The 14,210-nt window shown below is 37.4% G+C and overlaps 1 protein-coding gene across 1 annotated transcript in view; it reads left to right on the top strand.

Moving 5' to 3' along the window:
* The window catches only part of HTR2C (5-hydroxytryptamine receptor 2C), a 355,567-nt gene that overhangs the window by 159,654 nt on the left and 181,703 nt on the right, over positions 1-14,210 (top strand). Inside the window, exon 4 of the mRNA XM_017350005.4 lies at positions 2,613-2,926. Coding sequence (XP_017205494.1) covers positions 2,613-2,926 — 314 coding nt within the window. The remainder of the gene's footprint in view (positions 1-2,612; positions 2,927-14,210) is intronic.

The raw sequence follows: 14,210 nt of genomic DNA, 5'->3' as shown, positions 1-14,210 counted from the left end.
TGATAGAAGGTAATGGGCTAAAAATCATTGGCATTGACCTCAGCCAAATACAACACATAGAATAATAGAGTAATCAAAGTTGAAAGCACACAACTTCTATTTTTTGATCCTTTGTTTTAATCATTTCTGTTCATATTAATCAGAGATTATGATATAGATTTTTGAGTCATATATTGAATTTCCTTATTTTTGTGTCCCAGGAAAATAATACTTTTCAAAGAATTCATGGATTCCTCATTATTTAATAAAAATGACTATGTATATCTCTGCTCTCCATGTTTCTTAGAATATTAGGTAGCTTTGACTAATGAGATGATTATTTTAAACTAAATGTCTAAATTATTAGAGTTTTTATCCATGATAAAAGTAAGACCATCAAAACAGCTTCATGATTTCTTCATTCCCTTCAAAGAGATAGAAGCATATATTAATAAGATATTAATGAAAACCAAGAGAAATAATTTTTAAATATTTTAGAAAATTATTATAGTATTCAAACTTAAAATTAAATCGTAACAATAGTTTCAGATTGAGTTCTAATTTTGCTTAAGAAAATATGGTGCATATGTACATGTGCATGTTGTAATATTCTGGATATGATATGATTATAATAATGATATCATGGAGTCTACTATTATTAATTTCTCTGATAATTATAATGGGCAGTGAATCTATAGAATCACACTTATATTTTCCCTGACTAAAGACAATATTTTCAATAGTAGGTTCTACCTCCATACCCTCATGAGAAATGTACATTTTAAAAGACTTAAGAGATTTAGTTTCCAATGCATGCAAGCTAACAAACCCATAGGTATTTATCATCACCACAAGTCATTATCTAGCCTACAAGGGCCCAGAAAGCATAAGACAGAAGTGGAGAAAGTGGCAGGTAGAAAGACAGTTTCTAACAAACGTCATTAAGAAACTACTACTGTAGGAGACTACTCTAAAGTCACTTTGGAAATGTGAGACAATAGGAAGTCCTAAAAAGAAGTGACTAAGTACTGTTGCCAAAATCCATTGTACCACCCTGATTTACATCCCAAGCTCTAGCCCCTGCTGCCATTGCTGGAAGCCAGGTGGCCACATGGCCCAACCTCTGTGGTCAAGCTCCACCCCCATCCTAATGGGATTAGCTGCTCCTGCTGCCCTGCCTGCCCTCGGGCAAAGTTTTAAAAGAGCCTGTTCCTGAACAGTGCTCTCTTGGCTCTCCTCTCTCTTGCCTCTCCTCTCCCCTCTCTCCTCTTTCTCTCTTACAGTCTCCTCTCCTTTTCCCTCTTCGCCCCTTCCCTCCGGTCTACTGAGTTTTCTCCAATAAACCCTTTCCCTTTGTTGTACCTCTCCCAAACAACCGCCTGAAGTTGGTCTAATGGCAACTATTCCTTCTTAGCTTTAGATCAAAAGAAGGTGGGGCCGGTGCAGTGGTGCAGCAGGTTAAACTGTTGCCTGCACACCAGCATCCCATATGGGTGCTGGTTCGAGTCCTGGCTGCTCCACTTCCGATCCAGCTCCCTGTTGATGTGCCTGGGAAGGCAGCGGAGGGTGGACCAAGTCCTTGGGCCCCTGCACCCACGTGGGAGACCCAGATGAAGTTCCTGGCTCCTGGCTTTGGCCTGGCCCAGCCCCAGCTGATGCAGCCATTTGAGGAGAACCACAGAATGGAGGATCTCTCTCTCTCAGTCTCTGTTTCTCCTTCTCTCTCTGTAACTCTGCCTTTTGAATAAATAAATAAGTCTTTAAAAAAAATAAAGCAAGTTCCTATTTATTTAAAAGGCAAAGAGAGACACACCAAGAGAGAGAGACAGACAGGTAAGAAGAAAGGAGAGCTCCCATTTGCTGGTTCATTCTGCAAATGCCTGCATTAGGCCAAGCAGAAGTCTCTCCCATGTAGGTGACAGGAACCTAACCACTTGAGGCATTACCCCTGTCTCCCAGGGGCTGCATTAGCAGGAAGCTGGAGTCAGGAGCTAGAGCCAGAATTGAACCCAGGCACTCCAATGTGAGATAGGCATCTCAACCACTAGGCTGAACACCTGCCCTTAACTTCTGAATTTCTTAGCAGCGTACTGGATCCTGTAAGAAAATCTCACTTCATTCTGTTGTGAGCTAAGAGGATATCTTAAAAAAATAAAACCCAATATTTTAAAAATAGAGAAAAAACCATTGCAACAAATCAAACAATACTGTGGTTCCAGATTGCAGCAAGTTTAAAGGCTTTGAAATTAGTAGGACCTGAATATAGATCCTGGCCCTACCACTTACTACTGTATTGGCTTGAGAAAGTTACTTAAGCTCTCTAAACTTCCTAGTCTTCTCATCAGCGTAATGGCCATAAATCAATGCTGACCTCTTAGAGGTTGTTTTATGAGATCAAATAAGATTATACACATATATTTCAGTGAGCTAAGTACCTAACTCATAATAATCACTCAGTAAAAGTATTCTTTGGACAGGAAAGAAAAGATGCTGAGGTTTACTTAGGAAAGTAGAAATGATGATGGTGGTGATGATAATGATGGGGAAAATGTTTTGTGTAAGCAGTATTTACAGCTGTGTAAGCAATATAAAATATAGCTAATTGGTTCTTTTTTTTTCTTTTTACTTTTCAGTGTGCACCTAATTGGCCTATTGGTTTGGCAATGTGATATTTCTGTAAGCCCAGTAGCTGCTCTAGTAACTGACATTTTCAATACCTCCGATGGTGGACGCTTTAAATTCCCAGACGGGGTACAAAACTGGCCAGCACTGTCAATCGTGGTAATAATAATCATGACAATAGGTGGCAACATCCTCGTTATCATGGCAGTAAGCATGGAAAAGAAACTGCACAATGCCACCAATTACTTCTTAATGTCCCTAGCCATTGCTGATATGCTAGTGGGACTACTTGTCATGCCACTGTCTCTGCTTGCAATCCTTTATGGTAAGTACAAATCTATTGGTTTTGAACCATATCATGTCATAAACTTGCGTCAGTTAGTATGGTAAACACTCATGAAGTTAATTATTTTACCTGAAGCATTTGGAAAAGGAAGAGAAAAGCAATTTGTGTGATGGAAGGAATTGGATGTGTGTTTCACATTTATTAAAAGAATCAGTAGCATAGTCTGCAAAAAAGCAAAACAGACATTTTATAATATGCTAAGAATAAATATGGATGTTCTGTTGCAAAGTGGCATTTGTAAATAATGGGTGTACAGAATGGGGCAGAGACAGAACCCTCCTACCCCTGTGTTCTGGGCAGTACACGCATCTACCACCATCTCTTGTACAAAGAAGGAAAAGCTGGCTTCTCTCCTTTAACAAACACATTTTAAGTAACCCTGTTAAATGTTGCCAGACTAAGTAGTTCCTCCAAAACTGGCACTCAATAATAGCTGGGTTTTTTTTGATGGGTTCCAGAATTCATGTTTTTACAAAGAGATAACACACAAATTAATTACTAATTATGTAAGTGCAAGTTCACACCATTGCTATAAAAATGGAGGCACTGGAAGTTTTAATATAGTAGGGCACTTCAAAAAGTTTGTGAAAAAATTAAATTAAAAGATGTTTATTTTGGTGTAAAAAATTTTTGAAATCCATGCACAATTTTTTCATAATATACATTCCTATGTTCTTTTTGAAGACCCCCTTTTTCAGAGATTTTAATTTTCTTTGTATTTTCTACCATCTCTTTATCTTCTTTACTTTAACCAAAGTTTTGTTGCTAGCTAATATTTATGATGAACAATTGAACACATTATACAATTCCATTGAGTATCTCTTCTAGGAAGTTGAGAGGCCAGTTTGAATTTATTGCTGATGCGTTTTTCTCACAAAAGCGTAAAATAGACTTCCAGCTCCCTGGAGTGTATGATACAATTAGGCTGGAAGGAAAAATATCGAAAAGTACCTAATTCTCAAATCCTAAATCATATTAAAGCAACTAGAAGATAATCTTTCACAAAACTTAAAAATTAATTAGCCTGTTCTAAATATAGAGTAGCAATAAATTATCTTAATAGGTATGTTTTAAAATGTTCTCAGAAAATATTCTTTTCCTATCTTTATTGAGCTTCGATCTTACTTGCTCAGTGGGTATGTTTCCACTTTATAGCTCCAAAATTAAATAAGAAAAGATTACCTGTACAAAATGAAACTGTGATTTAGATTTGTCCTTTCATGTATTTTTTTCTGCAGTTTTTCCTTAAAAAAATACATGGGTGGCCAAATAATGGCATTAGCATAAATCTAAAAATCCAGAACCATATTCCATGACTGCCCCTCCCCTCAATAAGTAATAAGAAGAAATAAGCCTTCAAAATACCACCACCGAGTTGGGAGAACATTCAAATTCCAATGTATCTTTATTGAGCTATCTATTATATTCCACCACATGCTGCTGTGGAAGAGAAGGGTAGTCCTGGGAGGAAAGCTTCATGAAAGAGACAAATAGAAAGCTATTAGGAAGCCTAAGATTGATCTGATGTCACCACAACAAAGAAAGTCGGCAGTAAGTATGAAAACACTGAAGTTTTGCAAGAAAACCAGCCTTTAGGTAAGGGACTTAAAACTGTGCATAGGACTCCAAAAAAGCAGTCTTGGAAAAACAATTCTTTGAAGGTAGAGGAGGATAAAGAAGACAATGAGAGGTGATTTTGAAAAAAAAAAATGCAGAGTGAAATGAAAGAAGCAGGAGGGATAAATATCATCTTATAATACAAAAAATATCAATTCATCACCTTTTTGCTACAGCCTCCCACTGCCCTCTAAAAGCTCCCCCAAGTAAAGAAATCATACTTTGTACGTAAAGAGGGTGCACTTGAGCTTGGAATCTTGGAAATTATCCATAAACTGCCAGCTACAATCATTGAAATTCAGATGTAACCAGTTTTTTTTTAAGATTTTTTTTTATTTGAAAGACAGTGTGACAGAGCGAGGAAGACAGAGAGAGAGAGAGAGAGAGAGAGAGAGACCTTTCATCTGCTGGTTCACACTCCACAATGGCCACAAAAGCTAGAGCTGGGCCTGGCTGAAGCCTGGAGCCTGGAACTCCATTTTGGTCTCCCACATGCGTGGCGAGGGCCCAAGCACTTAGGCCATCTACTGCTGCTTTCCAGGCACATTAGCAAGGAGCTGGATTGGAAGGAGAACATTTGCTTAACCCACTATGTCACAATGCTGGCTCCCAATGTAGCCAGTCTTTATGAATACCAAGCTACTAGAAAATTTTCAGAATATGAGAATCAAAACAAGGTGTCTGGTGAAAATTCCTACAAAGAAAGAATGTCTAATGGAAGAAAACTATAACAAAATATTTTGAATGAAATTAAATTGTCTTCAACCAAGTGCCTTGAAGCAGGAATCTAAAAATTAGGAATAGAAATAAACAAAAAAATAAGACAATCTGAAGAAAAAGTTAATTGGACTAAAGACAAATAAAAATAGAAGAAAAAGATAAAAATATATCAGAAATGGACAGTAAATTAAAAGTTCCCCACAAATAACTGATTCATTTGAAAATTTAATAAGGAGTACAGAAAAGCAGATTAATCACAAAGACAATGAAGATGAGGTAAAGAAGTAGAAGGTATCAGAGAGGGGTTGAAAAATGTAAAAAAGAGCCTATATATTACCCTTGAGATAGAAAAATAATGTAACAGAATTAATATTTAAAACTAAATACAAGAGTGTTTTCTAGAAATAAGTCTAAATGTATATGTTGGTAGGTTCAACCCAGTACTAGAAAATTGAGCTTGAACAAATTTGAATTGTATAGGAACATACAGGAATATATCTGAATAGATGATAAATGTAAATTTTAAAAATCCTGGGGCTGGTGCTGTGTGGTAGTAGGCTAAGCCTCCACCTGAGGTGCCAGCTTCCCATATGGGTGCCAGTTCAAGTCCCAGCAGCTCCTCTTCTGATCCAGCTCTCTGCTAATGGCCTGGGAAAGCAGTGGAGGATGGCCCAAATGCTTGCACCCATGTGGGAGACCCTGGGGGAAGCTCCTGGTTCCTGGCTTAGGATTTGCCCAACTCCAGCCATTGCAGCCATTTGGGAAGTGAACCAGCGGATCAATGACCTTTCTCTCTGTCTCTCCCTTTCTCTGTCTGTAACTCTACCACTCAAATAAATAAATAAATCTTTTAAAAAATCCTTAAGTATTCTAAGCAAAAAGCAGGACTAATTTACAACAAAAGAAAGAGTTAGACCTTTCACATAATGCAAATGACAAAGCAAAGAGTGAAGTGATACTTTCAAAAAATTCAACCATTTATAAGACAGTCTGTAAAAGGAAAATGCATAAGAATAGAAAGCAGATCAATGGTTTCCAGGAACTGAAGGTGAAAAGGTAATTACAAAAATGTATTTATATTGGTATGATAAAACTCTTCTGTATCTTGATTATGATGATGGTTATACAGAAATACATACAATACAACTAAAAATGAGAGAAGAAAACAAAGGGAGGGGGAAGAGGAAGAGCAGAATAATATTACTGATTTTTTTATAAGTAAAAGATTAGAGTTAAATAATACCATAAAAGTGACCAATTAGAGAGTAATATATTTAAGAACAACACATGGACGTAAGGTCACTGATGATGATATAAATGGAAACCTGTTAAAGTGAAATGAACACTATGAGAAACGGTGACTTGATCAGCCCTCACCCTGACTGTTGATGAGCAACTTAATATGTTATCCCTCTTAGTATTTTTGTTTGTTTGTTCTACTTAATACTTTTGGTTGAATACTGTAATAAATACACAATTATTCTTAAGTGTTGAAACTTAACTGAAAAGTGATCACTGTTAAATATAAGAGTGGGAATAAGAGAGGGAAGAGATGTGCAATTCGGGACATGCTCAAGCTGACTTACCTCAAACGGTAGAGTTAGAAACATACCAGGGGATTCCAATTCAATCCCATCAAAGTGGCATGTACCAATGCCATCTCACTAGTCCCAGTGATCAATTTCTGTTCACAATTGATCGTAATGATAAGACTAAGAACCAAAGGGATCATATAAGCAAGAATAGTGTCTGCAAATACTAGCTGATAGAATAAAAAAGGGAGAGAACCATCCAACATGGGAAGTGAGATACACAGCAGACCCACAGAATGGCAGATGTCCTAAACAGCACTCTGGCCTCAGAATCAGCCCTTAAGGCATGCGGATCCGGCTGAAGAACCCATGAGAGTATTTTAGGCATGGAAAGCCAAGACACTCTGGGGGGGGGGGGAACTAAATGAAAGATCTCCGCAAGTGAGATCCCTGTGGAAAGAACGGGTCATCAAAGAAGGAGGTACCTTTCTCTGAAGGGGGGAGAGAACTTCCACTTTGACCATGGCCTTGTCTAAATATGATCAGAGTCGGTGAACTCAGGGGGCTTCCATAGCCTTGGCAGCTCATGACAAGAGCCTAAGGTGATTACTGAGGCCATAAACAAGAGTGTCAATTTGTTAAGTCAACAACAGGAGTCACTGTGCACTTACTCCTCATGTAGGATCTCTGTCCTTAGTGTGCTGTACATTGAGATTTAATGCTATAACTAGTACTCAAACAGTATTTTTCACTTTAGGTTTCTGTGTGGGAGCAAACTGTTGAAATCTTTACTTAATGTATGCTAAACTGATCTTCTGTATATAAAGAGAATCGAAAATGAATCTTGATGTGAATGGAAGGGAAGAGGGAGTGGGAAAGGAGAGGGTTGCAGGTGGGAGGGACGTTATGGGGGGGAAGCCATTGTAATCCATAAGCTGTACTTTGGAAATTTATATTCATTAAATAAAAGTTAAAAAAAGATATAAATACACAAACTTAACTCCTAGAACAAGATTACAAATATTAAATAACAATAGAAATGTAATTAATAGAGTAGCCCAAACCAATCAACTAGAGAAAGAAACAGAAACAAATAATACAGACTGCATGTAATAATACCATGATAGAATATGATAAAATTGAAATCACATACATCGTAATGTAATAAACTTGAAAAAAATTTTAAGTTTACTTTCATCTACTTGAAAGGCAAGCACACAAAGAAACAGAGAGAGAGAGTGAGAGAGATTCCACCTGTCTTCTCAAATGCCACCATCAGCCAGAGTAGGGCCAGACTAAAGCCAGGAACCTGGAACTCCATCTTGGTCTCCCATGTGGGTGGCAGATGCCCAAGCACTTGACCCATCATCTGCTGCCTCCTGAGTGTGTTTTAGCAGGAATGTGTATTGGAATCAGAGTAGCCAGGATTTGAACAGACATTCCAATTGGAATTTTGATGTCCCAAGCCGTGGTTTAACCTCCTATGCCACAACACCTGCCCCAGCAATAAACTTTAATGAACTTAACACACAAATAAAAATAAAAGGTTTCTAATTTGAAAAACTTGCTGTATAAAACATGAACAGTTAAAAATACAATGGTTCATGATTAAAAATAAATACATAGGCCAAAGTGTAACAAGCAAATGGTAATGTTCTGGGTGAAACAGCGGTGAAGAAAGACATCCTTGGTTCTTTGTCTTGCATGAAAGAAGAGTTTCCAAGAGAACAACACAGAGAGAAAAGCAAGATTTATTTGAGTCCGAACCTCCTGCTAAAGCAGCATAGAGGGAGGCTCCAAGACAGGCAAACCTGAAAAGCTGGTGGAAGTGGGTTTTTTTAAAAAAGAACAATTTTGGGGAAAAACTAACAGTCAACTAACAATCAGTTAGAAAACAGGGACAAAACACAAACACATCAAAAAGCCGGATTCATAATCTTGTTTGCCCTGTATAGCTTGCTCAAGATAAAAAAATAACAAAAAGCAGAAATTCCGATTTTGATATGTAAGTATATCTCAAGTGAAAAAAGCAGCATGAGTGAAAAGAAGGATGCTTATTAGTGATAAAAATCACAATCAATAATAAAGATACAGCAGTTAAGAATATCTATGCATCCAGTAACACAGCAATAAGTTTTATAAAGCATAAACTATAAAATATGGAAGAATAATGGGAGATTGCAGTAACTACTCAGTACAACGATTAGACAAAAAGAAATAAGAAAGGTGGGAGTTTTATGCAGCTGTAGGGTTGCTGCATGGACTGTCCACATCCCATATAAGACTGCTTGGGTTTGAGTCCCAACTGTGCTCTGTATTCCAGCTTCCTGCTAGTGTGTACCCTGGGAGGCAACAGATGATGGTTCAAGTACTTGAATTTCTGCCACCCACATGGGAGACATTGGATTAGGTTCCAGGCTCTTGGCTTCAGTCTAACCCAGCCACTGGTCATTGTGGGCCTTTGGGGAGTGAACCTTTCATTCAAATTAACCTTTCAAATCAACCAATCAATAGGAATATAGATCTTATGGATGTATATTGAGCTTAAACTTTATTATAATTTACCTAATTTTCAAGCATACATGCAGCACTCACAAGCATTAATCATATATTAAGTCACAAATAAAGTATTACAAATGTAGAAATATTACTAAAAGTACTTTCTGGTAACAATTCAATAATGCTAGAAAGTACTAACAACAAAAATTTTAAGACTGTCTAACCATTAAATATAACAATTTTTAAACAATTCTTGATAGAAAAAAGAAATGCAAATGGAAATTTTAATCACAGAATTTCTTTTGAAATATGATAGCAAAAACACTGCATATCGAAATCAACAGTTTATACTCAATCCATTGCTCAGGGGAAATTAATATATCTAATTACATTTATTAGTATAAAATTAAAGTTTGCAAATAGTTTAATTTCCAGTAAACAATCTTAGGAAAAAAATTAAAGAGCAAATCAAAGGAAATGACAAAATAAAAACATGAAAGCTATATTTGGCGGAATAGAGAATAAAAGAAAAATATATGTAAACAGAAATCAAGTAATCCTCATTTTGTAGAAGATTTTTTTAGTTGGAAAACCACCAGCTAATTTAAACAAGGAAAAAAGCAAAAAGCATAAATATACAAAATGTGACATGACAGGGGAAATAGCTATTGAAACAAAATTCTTAAAATCATCAGATTACTTTGTAGGTTTATATGCAAATCAATTGAAAATGTAAAATAGTAGGAAATTTGTCAAAGGCGTCCAGGTTAACAAAATTATCCTGTTTAGAAATAGAGAGGAACATGGCCGGCACCGTGGCTCACTAGGCTAATCCTCCGCCTTGCGGCGCCGGCACACCGGGTTCTAGTGCGGGTCAGGGCGCCTGATTCTGTCCCGGTTGCCCCTCTTCCAGGCCAGCTCTCTGCTGTGGCCAGGGAGTGCAGTGGAGGATGGCCCAAGTGCTTGGGCCCTGCACCCCACGGGAGACCAGGAGAAGTACCTGGCTCCTGCCATCGGATCAGCGCGGTGCGAAGGCCGCAGTGTGCCGGCCGCGGCGGCCATTGGAGGGTGAACCAATGGCAAAGGAAGACCTTTCTCTCTGTCTCTCTCTCTCATTGTCCCAGGGGATTCCAATTCAATCCCATCAAGGTGGCATGTACCAATGCCATCTCACTGTTCCAAGTGATCAATTTCAGTTCACAATTGATCATAATGAAAGGACTAAGAGTCAAAGGGAGCACATAAACATGTCTAGTACCTGCTAACACTAACCGATAGAATAAATAAAGGGGAGAGTGATCCAACATGGGAAATGAGATACTCAGCAGACTCATAGAATGGCAGATGTCCTAAATAGCACTCTGGCCTCAGAATCAGCCCTAAAGGCATTCGGATCTGGCTGAAAAGCCCATGAGAGTATTTCAGGCATGGAAAGCCAAGACACTCTGGCAAAAGTTCTCTGTGAGTGAGATCCCAGTGGAAAGAACAGGTCTTCAAAGAAGGAGGTACCTTTCTCTGAAGGGAGGAGAGAACCTCCACTTTGACTATGACCTTGTCTAAACAAGATAAGAATCGGAGAACTCAAGGGGCTTCCATAGCCTTGGAAACTCATGACTGGAGCATAGGGAGATTACTGATGCCATAGACAGGAGTGTCAATTGGTAAAGTCAACAACAGGAGTCACTGTGCACTTACTCCTCATGTAGGATCTCTGTCCTTAATGTGCTGTGCATTGAGATTTAATGCTATAACGAGTACTCAAACAATATATTTCACTTTGTGTTTCTATGGGGGTACAAACTGTTGAAATCTTTACTTAATGCATAGTAAACTGATCCTCTGTAAAAAAAAAAAAAAAAGAAAGAAATTATCAACTCCCAACTTGACTCTCACTGGGATTAAACATGACAATAGGTCTGATCTGATTTCATCATCATTTAAAAAAATCATCTATTATTTTTCACTTTATGTTTCTGTGTGGGAGCAAACTGTTGAAATCCTTACTTAATGTATACTAAGCTGATCTTCTGTATATTCAGATAATCGAAAATGAATCTTGATGTGAATGGAAGGGGAGAGGGAGTGGGAAAGGGGAGGGTTGTGGGTGGGAGGGACGGTATGGGGGGGAAGCCATTGTAATCCATAAGCCGTACTTTGGAAATTTATATTCATTAAATAAAAGTTAAAAAAAAAGTTAAAAGCAAAAAAAAAAAAAGATGTTGGTCAAAGAGTAAAAATTTCAGTTAGATGTGAGGAATGAATGCTGAAGACCTATTTTACAGCATGGTGAATATAGCTGATAATAATGTGTTGTATGCTTGAAATTGCAAGAAGAGTAGATCATAAATGTTTTCAATACAAAAACGTTAGGTATGTGAGGTGATTGATGTATTTATTGACTTGATTTCATCATTTCCCAATATAGACATATACCATAAATATATAGAAAATTTATTTGTTGATTGTTCCAATAAAAGCTGAAGAGAAAAGAATCAAAAGCCACATTAAAAATGTAATACACTGGCCAGCGCTGCGGCTCAACAGGCTAATCCTCCGCCTAGCGGCGACGGCACACCAGGTTCTAGTCCCGGTCGGGGGCGCTGGATTCTGTCCCAGTTGCCCCTCTTCCAGGCCAGCTCTCTGCTATGGCCAGGGAGTGCAGTGGAGGATGGCCCAAGTGCTTGGTCCCTGCACCCCATAGGAGACCAGGAGAAGCACCTGGCTCCTGCCTTCGGATCAGCACGATGCGCCAGCCGTAGCGCGCCGGCCGCGGCGGCCATTGGAGGGTGAACCAACAGCAAAAGGAAGACCTTTCTCTCTCTCTCTCTCTCTCTCACTGTCCACTCTGCCTGTCAAAAAAATATATAATACACTATGACCAATGGGATGGCCACACTATTATTCCAGTAACACTATATTGACTCAATATTAATAAATCCTTTAATAAAATATATTAATATATTACATAAACATTAATAACTGATTTTAGTTTCAAAACAAATATTATAACAATTTTGGTGCAATTATAATATGTTGACTGAAAAATTCTTTGTCAAAATTCACAGCTACTCTGATAAATATTACGCAAGAAAATAGTGGTTGGGAGTACTTTTCTGCTAAGATAAAATATAGATAACTTAGTTATACAGCTCACATATTAATTGGAAAACACTAAAGACAATTGTACTAAGACCAGGGAAAAGATATGCATGCCTGTTACTTCATTTACATTTAACACTGGAGTGTAGATATTTATCAGTGTTGTTAGACAACTGCAAATAACAAGGTTAAAAAAACTGAAAAACAAAAACTATCTTTTTTACAGCATATATTAAGCTCCCTAAAAACATAAGAATAAAGCTACTAAAAGTAAGATATTCAATGAAATAGCAAGTGCAATGATATTATGCAAAAATAAACAACATTAAAATCAAAAAATAGCCAGTTGGAGAGGAGAAAATCCCATTTAAAATAGCAAGAAGAGATTATACAAAGGAAGAAATGTGTAAAACTCACAGGAAGAAAATATTAAAACAGCTATTGGAGAGACAGTGAAATATTGACATATTTGACATAATATAATAATGATAATAAAAAAACACATGGTAAACTGATCAATAGAAAAGTTCAAAAACAAATAACAAACTCATAGAAAATATTTGGAATCACTATGCTCCTAAATCTGTATATATGAAATACATGAAATTTGTTCACCTTATATAAATAAAAAATTGTACAGCAAAGCAAAATAAAAAAGGGCTCATATCCCCAGTACATAAAGAATTCTTTAAAACTGAGATTAAAAGAATCAACACTCAATAGAAAAAAATGAGCTGAGATAACTTGTGATTTTTAAAAATATTTTATGTATTTTAAAACATTTGTTAATGTTTGGATTATGTATGTACATTATAAATGTAGTCCATAACTATATGAAAATGTTTAATCTCAGTCATTAGAAGGGAAATGCATAATAAATAAGACTGAAATACTTTTTTAAAACAGATTTATTTATTTTATTTGAAAGGTAGAGTTACAGAGAGGCAGAGGCAGAGGCACAGAGAGAGAGGTCTTCCATCTATTGGTTCACTCCCCAGTTGGCTGCAATGGTCGGAGCTGTGCCAGTCTGAAGCCAGGATCCAGGAGCTTCTTCAGGGTCTCCCACATTGGTACAGGGGTCTAAGGATTTGGGCCACCTTCCCCTGATTTCCCAGGCCATAGCAAAGAGCTGCATTGGAAGTGGAGCAGCTGGGACTTGAACCAGCGCCCATATGGGATGCCGGCACTGCATGTGGCAGCCTTACCCACTTTACCACAGTGCCTGCCCCTGAAATATGTTTTTTTTTAAACTTACCAGATTGGCAAAATTTAAAACACTTGATATTATATATATATGACATTTTATATATATTGTATATATGACATATATTATATATATGACATATATATAAATACATGACACCAATATAGCAAAGCTGTGTATGTGGGGTCATAGACATTCTCATATAAAACAATAGTTAACTTGAATTATTGTATTTAAAAAAACGTATATCTTACAAAAAATCTTCAGAGATGGTTTCACTAACAAATTCCACCAAATATTTTTAGCATGAACAATAAGAATTCTGCACAATATTTCCAATAAAACAGAAGCAAAAGGAATATATTCTCCATCATGATATGAGTTCAGGATTACCCTGATAGTAAAACCAGAGGGGCTGGTGCTGGGGTATAGTAGGTTAACCCTCCGCTGGTGGCGCAGACATCCCATGTGAGTGCTGGTTCTAGTCCCAGCTGCTCCACTTCCAGGCAGCTCTCTGCTATGGCCTGGGAAAGCAGTGGAAGCTGGCCCAGGTCCTTGGGCCCCTGTACCCGCATGGGAGACCTGGAAGAAG

This window comes from Oryctolagus cuniculus, chromosome X (assembly GCF_051225735.1).
Source record: "Oryctolagus cuniculus isolate XC-2025 breed Fujian yellow rabbit chromosome X, ASM5122573v1, whole genome shotgun sequence".
Lineage (NCBI taxonomy): Eukaryota > Metazoa > Chordata > Mammalia > Lagomorpha > Leporidae > Oryctolagus > Oryctolagus cuniculus.
Note: the sequence above shows the minus strand (reverse complement) of the source record. Positions and strands in the feature narration are given on the sequence as shown.